General features: G+C 57.2%; 5 protein-coding genes across 5 annotated transcripts; all 5 read right to left on the reverse strand.

Moving 5' to 3' along the window:
* Positions 1-669: 669 nt before the first annotated feature.
* DQ04_06271000 (MFS transporter, PPP family, 3-phenylpropionic acid transporter) lies at positions 670-1254 on the reverse strand (the record flags this gene model as incomplete). Its single annotated transcript, XM_009314619.1, has 1 exon — positions 670-1254. One exon carries the CDS (start codon positions 1252-1254, stop codon positions 670-672), a length of 585 nt encoding a protein of 194 aa, XP_009312894.1.
* A 323-nt stretch (positions 1255-1577) lies between these two features.
* DQ04_06271010 (hypothetical protein) lies at positions 1578-2189 on the reverse strand (the record flags this gene model as incomplete). Its single annotated transcript, XM_009314620.1, has 1 exon — positions 1578-2189. One exon carries the CDS (start codon positions 2187-2189, stop codon positions 1578-1580), a length of 612 nt encoding a protein of 203 aa, XP_009312895.1.
* Positions 2190-2512: 323 nt separating this feature from the next.
* On the reverse strand, positions 2513-4405 carry DQ04_06271020 (ABC transporter; the record flags this gene model as incomplete). The annotated part of the gene is made up of 1 exon (XM_009314621.1): positions 2513-4405. The coding sequence occupies one exon, from the start codon at positions 4403-4405 to the stop codon at positions 2513-2515; it is 1893 nt and encodes a 630-aa protein (XP_009312896.1).
* A 211-nt stretch (positions 4406-4616) lies between these two features.
* DQ04_06271030 (MFS transporter, PPP family, 3-phenylpropionic acid transporter) lies at positions 4617-6038 on the reverse strand (the record flags this gene model as incomplete). The annotated part of the gene is made up of 1 exon (XM_009314622.1): positions 4617-6038. One exon carries the CDS (start codon positions 6036-6038, stop codon positions 4617-4619), a length of 1422 nt encoding a protein of 473 aa, XP_009312897.1.
* Positions 6039-7697: 1659 nt separating this feature from the next.
* On the reverse strand, positions 7698-9707 carry DQ04_06271040 (dispersed gene family protein 1 (DGF-1); the record flags this gene model as incomplete). The annotated part of the gene is made up of 1 exon (XM_009314623.1): positions 7698-9707. One exon carries the CDS (start codon positions 9705-9707, stop codon positions 7698-7700), a length of 2010 nt encoding a protein of 669 aa, XP_009312898.1.
* Between the last annotated feature and the right edge of the window lie 611 nt (positions 9708-10318).

The raw sequence follows: 10318 nt of genomic DNA on the forward strand, positions 1-10318 counted from the left end.
ACCTAACACAAGCACACACAATGAAGCATGCAAACTGATTCACGCGGAACGTCCAACGCCCACCCAGGTGGTGCTCGAAGAGTGCCCCGCCAAGAATGCTACCTATGAGCGGCCCAACACCAAGCACCATCGCACTAAGAAACCCAACAGAGTAGTGCGACAGCGACGGGGCGAACACGCGGCGCCCAAAGTGCATCCCAGAGAGCCACATGAGGACGAGGGCAAAGCCGTGCAGCGGCTCGAGGAAGAGCACGAGCCAGCGGGTTTGTACAGTAACGAGTAGCCCAGCACACGCACCACCTACATAGCCATCGACGTGAACATCAGCTGCCTGTCGTTGGCGAGCTCGTGGATATATGTGGAGCACTGCAACAGCGGTATCTTGACCACGACGGTTCTCATGACGGAGATGCCGAGGAGGATCGACGGCGCGTCGGTGGAGTTGAGGAATATGAGCAGGGGCGTGCTGCTGAGAGTGCAGCCCATTCCCATGAAGCACAGGGCAGTGAGGAACACAAGCCGATGCCGGTGCGTGACGACTTAGCGCACCACTCTCGCATAATTCATTGTGGCGCACTGGGGTTTGTCGTCCAGCATAATCGTGAAGACGATGGACATGGCAAGAAACATGCCAGCAGTATAAAGCATGCCCAGCGTCCACTAACCCCCTCACCCAATGAGCGCCGAAGGGATCAACACCCCCACTGCCCACCCGTACGAGCGCATTGTGTCCCACTGCGCCTTGCGGTCGGGCGGCTGGATGGACATGGCGCGCTGGCCCATGAATGGATCCATCAGTATGCGGTAGACATAGTGCAATACCATCATGAATGTAATGATAGGTTTGGAGTTGGAGAGTGTGATAACTGTGAAGTGAATCGCGGATCCGACCGCACTACAGAGGTGTATCGTCATGGCGCAGTGGTAGCGAACCGCGAGGTTTGACAAGGGCGGAAGCAGCAGAACAGTGTAAAGTGGCATGACGGCGAGGATTGCCCCGACACTGAACAGCGTGAAGCCCTTGCTCTCCAGAAGAAGGCCGTAGTACGGAGACGACGAGAGGCCCATGCACATGGCGAAGTAGCCGGCCTTTGCACACACATTGCCGGCCAAGATGGACACCTCAAGCGACTCGCCATCGGTGGCGGGGGCGAGACGCACTGACAGATTCCACAACGATGGAAGCATCCGCGAAACCGTTTCGGTTTTCCACGTCATGCGTGGCGTCACTACTGGTGCTATTCGGAGTGTCATCTGCTCTGCGCATGCTCGGGTCTACCTACACCTATGAAATAGAACACTTGCGGAACGCAAGCCTTCTTTCGGTCTCTCCTTTATTGAATTGTGACACACCACTGTGTGGTGTGTGCATGGATGTGGGCTACACGTGGTTCTTTTGCGTGTGTGTATATGCATGTATATGTATGCGTGGTAACTGAGAGGCACATAACGGAAAAGAAGTGTGTAGCACAGGACAGTAACAGCCGCAGGTAGAACTGCTGACATAAACAATACGGACAAACAAATCACCTTTTCGTCCATGCACGTAGGCGGGGTTACCCACTCGTCAGAGCGCTTCACTTAAAGTGCTTCTTCATGAAGTGCTGAAATGCCGCAGTGTTCTGCGCGTTGTTTTGCACCGCCTCCCACTTGGCTTTTTTGGGTTCACGCTTTTCCTTACCAGTAGCGGCGACGACACCGCGCTCCCGCCACTCCCGTCTTCGAAACAGCACATCATGATTGTAGGAGGAGACACCACCACCACCACCACAGTTACTGCCACTGTTGCCACCGCCTATGTCAGTCGTGCGTGCAGCGGCAGTACCAACTCTTTCTTCTCTTGTCCGCTGTTTTTCAGAACGCATCTGCTCGATGCGTCTTCTCTCCCGCTCCAACTCCGCCACATCATCCTCGTCATCGGACTCACTTTCCTCGGAAGACGAGGCCCTTGCACGAGCTCTGTTACCCTCATCCACAGCCTTTTCTGCATCGGTACGGTGCACATCGTCTGTGCCGCCTATCTCGGACGGCGGCCTCCTGTCAGCGTCCTCATCCACGTCAGCAGCAACCGAGGAGGACGGCGGCGGCGGCGAGGATGGCGTTGCTGGCTGCCCCTCCACAGTGGTGCGGCGGCGTTTGATGCCCACCTGCGCCGGAAGGCTCTCCTTGTGTACGACACACCGGCTCATTATAGGGACTCCTGCGCTTCTCGGTGTCGTCCCTTGTTTCTTACCCTTTTCTTTCTTACTATTCGTCTCCTTTCCCTGTTTCCAGTCGATGACGCTCGCGTACCTTTCAAGAAGAGTAACCGCAGCACCGCAAGAAAGCGAAAAGGAGCAGCGCCACCTCAAGAGAGAAGGAACCATGGAAGCACAACAACAGCAGCGGCAAAAATGAAGGGGATACCACAACCCGAGAAGTAAACAAAATAAAACAAAAAAAAAAGAGCACTCTTGTGGCAGAAAGAAGAGGCGCACCACACCACAACTCGCTTGATACCTCCAGTATGCCGTTAAGCTGTTGTCTGCAAAGGAGGCGGCGTTGAAACAAACTGAAGCTCTCGCCTCTCCAGCAAGTCCTCCAGCGAGTCCCTGTGCAGCGCCGCGGCGTTGGTGGGCGACAGGCACATTTCGAGTACCTTGTTGTACCACCGCATCACCACGTGATGGGCATCTAGCAAAAAAAGCACCAATTCAAACACTATTTTTTTCTGTATGGATACAGTAGCTGCGTACATCCGCTCACGCAAAGAGGCATCACGCCTCATTCGAAATTCGGCAGCCGCCGCCGCCTGCTCTCGCCGTCGCTGATCAGCGTCAGGGTCGAACACAGGCAGAGCCGTCGCCATCCTTGTTGCTGCTGCCGCTGATGCTGGCTGCGGTTCCTGTGCTGCCGCGGGGGAGAAGATACACTCTAGCTGTGCGAGGTAGCGCTGCACACCCGCGTAAGTGTCGATGGGGCCGAGCCCCGCCACCGCGCTTCGCACGAACATATTCACCCGGTTGAGTGGCGCGCCGTAGAGGCGATTCAGTCCGCGCAGAATATCAATGCTGCGCCCTACCAATGCCAACTCGCGTGGCACCTCCTCTTGATTAGCTAGTAGTGTTTTGGCGCGACTATGTGCGGCAAGTTGCATTTGACGGACTTCCTCTTTTGTAACCTCGCCGATCTTGCCGCGCCGGAAGGATTCGTACGGCTTTTGCAACTGTATAGAGGCAAACATTTCCGCGTCAGTAATGCCCCATGACCCGACGACCTTCTTTACGGTCTCAATATCCTGCGACACAATCGACTTGAAGAGCAGCGCATACTCCATACGAAACCGCTCCGTCTCCGGGCAACAGAGACCGAAGTCCAGCAGCACGACCTGAGGATTCTTAAACTTCCCCATAAGCGGCTTTTTCGACCCATTCCGCCACGCTTCACTCGGGGAAGGCCGAACCAGAATGTTCGCTGCGTGTGGGTCGCAGTGGACAAAGCCGTGCTTGAAGATCATGTCCCCAAAGGCGTCAAATATGGTGCGCAGAACCCTAACTTCATCAAAGTGCTCGCGTACTGTATCCACATCTATGAGCTTTACAGCATCTATCCACTCCAGCACCAGCATGCGTGGAGTGACGAACTCTTCATACACCATTGGAACGTACACGTTTGGGTGTGTGGCGAGGTCGCGCCGAATACGTGCCGCGTTGCTCGCCTCGATGGAGAAGTCCACCTCGCGACGAATGCCCTCCACGACGGTCTGACGCGCCCACGCCAGTGGGAGGTCAAAGAGGGCACCAATCGCCCACGTGACAAGGCGGTACGTCTGCAGGTCCCAGAACACCTGGTAGCGAATCTGCGGCTTCTGTACCTTCACGGCAACCTCAACCGGTATGCCGTCTGGGGTCGGAGGCCGCAGCCAGGCACGATGCACCTGCGCTATCGAGGCGGAGGCCACCGGCACCGGGTCGAAGCGCGTGAAAAGCTCCTCCACGGACTTGCCCGTTTCCTCCATGATGATGCGCCTGATATCTGCCACCGGCACCGACGGGGCGTTGTCGAGCAGCACCTTGAGAACCTCCATGTATTCGCGTGGGAGGACGTGGTTCAACGCGTTGAGTCCCTGCCCCAGTTTGATGTAAAGCCCCTCATTCTGCAGACACACACTCAAAACGGCCTCGGCTGCCGTGCGATGGAGGTCCGCACACTCCTCAGGTGTTGTAGGCGACGTCGTCTTGTACAGGTAAGCGATGCACGCTGCCGTCTTCACGGCTCGCAGCGAACGGGTGAGCGAGTTGGCCGTTGCGCAGTCCACACACGCAATACCTGCTGCCGTCACGGCCGCCCCCACAAGAAACCGACGCCCCCACTTGTGTGCACGCGATGGGGCAGCAGGAATCGCACGGTGGGGGAAAAGCCGCATGATCAAAAAACAGATGAGGAAAGAGGGTGGGACCCTCTTTCCTTTCGGCTGGAGATGGGCAAAACAAAGAAGCGGGAAAATGATGTGCGAGTCATTAAACACCCCAAATGAAACAACAAGATTGAGAATCGCCCCACACCACACCCAGCGAGGTATATCAGAAGACATAAATAAAGCAAAACTCCGCTCCACTGCCCGTGGTTTACGTTCTTCAGGCGCGCAATGCTTCCTCCACCAAGGCCAAACCTTCGGCAGTCTCTTCTACCTGCACCATCTCCACATTAAACAGCACAGAACACGACGCACAGCGTGATGGGCTCGACGGGTACACGCACTGCCCCGGCCCCACAGCATCCATCTCACTCACGCCGCGCTCACCTCCTCCATTTTCTCCGCCTTCGGCACCGTCAATTGTAACGACATCAGCTACCTCAGTGTAATTCACCATCCAATCGCAGACGGCGATGCAGATACGAAACAGCGCGCACACGACCGTCATGGAAAGCGCGGTGGCACGCAACATTCTCCTCGCCCCCAGCACACCGTAGAGAAACCCGCCCATCACGTTCCCCAGAATGGAGCCAACACCGAACATACCCACAGTGAGGAAACCCATGGACGAAGAACTCAAATCCGCTGGGAAGCATCGCTGCACTAGGCTTACGCCCGCCAGCCACATGGCACCAAAGGTAAAGCCGTGAAGCGGCTCAAGGAAAAGCACCAGCCACGGGTTGTGCAGCACAGAGTAACCCAACACGCGCACCACCCACGCCACCATCGCAGCAGTCATAAGCTGCACTTCCGTGAAGCGGTCCAAGAGCCACCTCGATTGACAGAACAGTGGGATCTCAATAACGACAGTTGCAGTGACGGAAAGCCCAAGCAACACTGGATGGGCGCCGAGCTCTGCAAGAAATATGAAAAGATAGGTAGAAATAATCACGTAGCCCATTCCCATGCAGCACATCGCCACCCAACAGACGAGTAGCTGTTTATGCTGTAGGATAAACATCAGCACCTCCACGCACCGCATCTCCGTTGGTGGCACCGCATCGTACGGCTTGCCACAGTACATACAATGCAACGTTGCAACAACACCAATCGCAAATACTACACCGCTTGATGCCCAGCCAAAGCACCAAACCAGACACGCGACAAAAGGAGCTCCAATCCCCCACCCATACGTGCCGTAGGAGCGCACAACACCCCACTCACGACGCCGATCCTCTGGGAACATTGCCATGGTGTGCTGGTCCATGAATGGTGCAAGCGGGACAGATCCTACAAAATGCAAGATGATGCCCAACGCGACAAGCCAGCGCTCCCTCACCACACAAGCGAAGAGCAGCGCGACAGTGGCCAACACAACCCCCGCAGCGGCTATATGGGCGTTGCAGCGATGCCTATCTGCCACGTACGACAACAGCGGGAGGAGGGCAAGGTTGCAGATCGGCATCATGGCCGTTACCATGCCGACCGCATCTGGATCGAAGCCCTTTTCCGCGAGAAAAAGCCCGTAGTACGGCTGCACTGCCGCCAAGGCAAAGTACGTGCCAAAATAACCCGCCTTCGCAACCGCCAGAGACAAGCACGGCGAGGTGGTGATCCCGCCAACGGGTGGCTCACCTGCCATGTCCCAAGCGCACGAATCGTCCTGTTGGTGCTGCCGAGTCTCAAAAAAACGTCGGGCGCTACTCACTCGCCGTGCACGGCCCGAATCACTTCTTTGCACGGCTATCCTCTAGGCCAAAAAATACAAAGAAATCCACTAAGAAAATGCCGACATTACCAACGGCAAAAAAGCACCGAATACAACGAGCCACTTTACCATATTCTTACCCACCGAACGACTCTCGACAAGGACACGGAACGCAAGGCCAAAAGGGAATAAAGCAACAACACGCATACGAAGGGTGACCATGGATGCAGCCTTCTCGGCCGCCCCTCGAATTACAACACAATGCCGTACCACACTCTTGAAGGGGTTCGTCAAGTACTCTCTCACCCATCGAGCGAGCCAGCGGGTGCTGTCCAAAATACCGTGCACATCCCAGCTCGACCATACTGCCTTGCTGCTGCTTCTGTTGCAAGGAGGGCAGCACACACGAAGACAGCGATGGCGCCGCACTCCCCGCAACACATCTCAGTGCAAAACCACGCAATGCCCCATATGATCGTGCAGCGCGCCACAGTCATGCCGACCAACGTCCGTTGCGTCAAGAGAAAAATACACAGGTACTAAAGCTGCACATTGCGCGCGGGATGCCTCCTCGGCCCGCCCTCCACTCGACGTTACAACCGCGCCTGCACCCGTGTGGGCCACGCGGAGGCACCAGAGCCGATGCCACCACGCTCGTGGGTGTGGACCATCCTTCACGCTACTGCCTTGGCATCATCGGCACTCACACGAAAACACGGGCGAAGAGAAAGCTGAATGCACCGCCACCGCGGAAAAACCGCCACTTCCAGCCAAGTTAGTCACGCACAAGCAGCACAACAACTCACGCCCTCCTACAGAGTCAAGCCATCAATGAAACCCACAGAAAAATAGTCCACACATTATTAAAACACCTCTCCTAAAAGGGACGAAAGCACATTACATATACGAACATTTCATTTGCTGATGATAGAAGAAGCAAGATACATTACAAAGGCCAGACCATGCAGTGATGCAGGCAGAAAAACCGCCACTTCCAGCCAGGCTAGTCACGCACAAGCAGCACAACAACTCACGCCCTCCTGCAGAGTCAAGCCATGAATGAAACCCGCAGAAAAATAGTCCACACATTATTAAAACACCCCTCCTGTCAGGGATAAAAACGCATTGCAGACGCGAACATTTCATTTGCTGATGACACAAGAAGCAAGATACATTACAAAGGCCAGACCATGCAGTGATGCGGCAGAAAAACAGACAACACAAAAATAATGGCGAAGCAATCCGCAAGGAGGCCATTTCACTACATACATGGAGAAAATACGTCATGCCACGCCCAGACGATTCTTTGCAGAGACGCCTATTTTAGGCACAGGGGAGGAGGAAGACAGCAGCGAAAATAACCGGTAAGAAAACACAGGGTCGACTTTGCGTCAACCGCATATATATTAAACCAAGCCTATACATAGAGCCAGCAACGCCACTTGCCGTTTTCAAAGTTACGCTGATTGAAAGCACAGGGGAGGAGGAAGACAGCAGCAAAAATATCACGGAAGGAAACAACGGCACAACTTTGTGTCGGCCTGATACAGAAAATAAAAAAAAAATGGAAATTGGAACAAACTAATTGGCAATTCATATCTCTCCGCCATCATCCTCAGGCAACGCATAGAAGAGAGGTGCGCCGCCCCGGCTGGTTCGATGTCTGCGCGATCGCAGTGGATTCGCTCGTCTTCGTGTGGGGACTTCATTCGTTGTTTCTTCATCATCTGCCTCAACGACATTCAGAAGCTCTAGCCCATCATCCTCCACCACCAGATCTTCATCATTGATCACCTGCGCGTCACCCTCCGTTTCTGTTCCCGCGCGGCTGCTCAGCGGTGCGTTGTCTTCGCTCACCTGCTTGCCCTCCTCACCTTTCACTTCTTCTGCACGCTCCAGGTCGCTTGCGGTGCCGCCACCAACGCCGACGTCCATCTTCCACTGCCGGTGCTCGTACCACCACACCACTATAACGTACACGCTGATCGCCAGCAGCACGAACATAAGCAGGATGATGATCGCCACGTACGCCTTCACACCGCTGTTGTTCGGAGACAGGTAGTTCGCCGCGTTGACCAGGCACAGCACCGCCATCAGCACGAAGCCAATCGTGTGCATCACCGTCAGGAACGTGGAGCGCATCATGTTTGTGAGGGCCAGCACGCTGGCACCAGCGAGCAGCACCACTGCCATGCAGAAGTACGGGATGTGGCACTTGCCCACAGGTGGCTGCACGGCCGCAATGATGCCCGCCAGACACAGCACCGTCAGCCGGAAGAGGCACCAGTACGCGTAGCTGCCCCTCACGGTCGTGAATACGCTGCCGTACATATGCTCCTGCGGCGTGGGGCACCAGTACCCGACGGGGTACAGCCATCGCTTGTGGGGCGGCTTCTTCGAGAACTTCCAGTACTTCGTGAAGCTCACGCCGGTGTAGTGTGTGATGAAGTAGTACACGCCGATCTGGAACGCCAATCCGCACAGTGCGCCAAACACACCGAGCACGTAGTACGCAGCGCCGGCATTGGGTGTCGCCAGCATAAACACGGAGCACACGAAGATGCCGAGGTACATCAGACACGCCACGAGATACGCCAGGTTCGGGAACCGCAGCACCGCCCACGCACTCGCCGTGCCCACGCCGCGCCGCCGCCGGTACGCCACTGTCAGCGCGTAGTGCAGGCAGCCGAAGACAACGGCGACCAACGCGTTGCCCACCACCATCCAGAGCAGATCGAGGGCGGCGAACACTGACAGGAAGTACGGCAGCGCAACGCAGATCGCACGCTCATGCACCGTCGCGCACGACATCCTTGCAAACACGCCGAGCGTCTGTATCTCCAGGATGGGGCCAAGCCCACCGGTAATCACAAAGGCAACCGTGGCCACGCCGGCAACGATCCCGATGATTATTGCGAGCGCGTTTATCAGCGATGGCGGCGTGCCGGATACAACCGTGAAAGGCCCCACAAGCGCGCCGCGACACCCGCCGTACACAGCAGTCCCGTTGGACAAGACGAGTATCTTCTCGTCCACCCCGATGAAGTATCCGCTGTACACGGGCACGCCGACCTCCAGCACGCTGTACGGGCTCGTCGCGCTGCGCTCCCACGTCGCGTTGCGCAGCATGTCTCCCCACGGCCCGCTGAAACCGTGTGGCTGCTTCGGCGACCCCAGCACAAAGCTCATGTACGTGCTGAGACTCGGGTCGCTCGCCCAGCGGAACGGCGGCGGCAGCGCAACCACCAGCAGTGGCGGCGTCTCGCCCCCGTTGCGGATGTCGCTGTGCGTGAGGCGGCCACCCGTCGCCGTCGCCACGGACAGTGTCGGGCACGGCACGTCGCTCCACCCAGGCGCCTCACTCACTGACAGACTCACGCTCGCCGTGTAGCTTGACTGCGGCGCGGCGGGTATACGGTTGCACCCAACCGGGCGCGGCAGGCGTACCGGCAGACAGTTGTCGCCGTACACACCCCTGATGCAGCGGCAGCGGCACCTGGCCGACATCGACTTGGTTGCGGGAGCGAAGCAGCTCACGTCAGCGTCGCACACGTCGCACGCCACGGTGCGGGTGCGCCCCACGATGCCGACGGACTCGTACATGCTCGTGTCCAGGCTCTGCCCGTTCTGCGCCAGGCACCCCACGATGAACTTGTCCTCNCCACGATGCCGACGGACTCGTACATGCTCGTGTCCAGGCTCTGCCCGTTCTGCGCCAGGCACCCCACGATGAACTTGTCCTCGGTGCCCCCCAGTGTAACAGTGCCGTCCATCACGGCGGACCCGCTGCCAGTGTTCCCGTACAGCGTGAGCGTGCTGTTTGAGAACTCCGCGCTGGATGGTGAGGTCGGCAGCGACAAGATCTGGCCGGTGATGCTGTTGTTGCTCACCGAAAGCCACGACCCGGACGCGAAAGACGCCAGCTGCCCCAGCGTCAACAGCGCACCAGCACTCAGCACACCGGTGTTGTCGGTTACAACAACAGCAGTCGCGTTCGCCGTTATCCCACTGTCGAACACCAAGCCGCGCTCGGCGTACACCTCACTCTCTGTCACGCGCAGTGCGCTGCCCTCCGACGCGGCCACACGCACACCGGCATGTAGCGCGCACTCACCGCTAAACACAACTGCGTCCAGTGCGATGCCACCGCTGATGAGCTCTAGCGCCGCACCATCGGCGACCAGCGTCCGCCCGCCCGCCAGCACCGTCACCAG

The sequence above is a fragment of the Trypanosoma grayi genome, assembly GCF_000691245.1.
Source record: "Trypanosoma grayi strain ANR4 Tgr_627_V1, whole genome shotgun sequence".
Taxonomy (NCBI): Eukaryota; Euglenozoa; class Kinetoplastea; order Trypanosomatida; family Trypanosomatidae; genus Trypanosoma; species Trypanosoma grayi.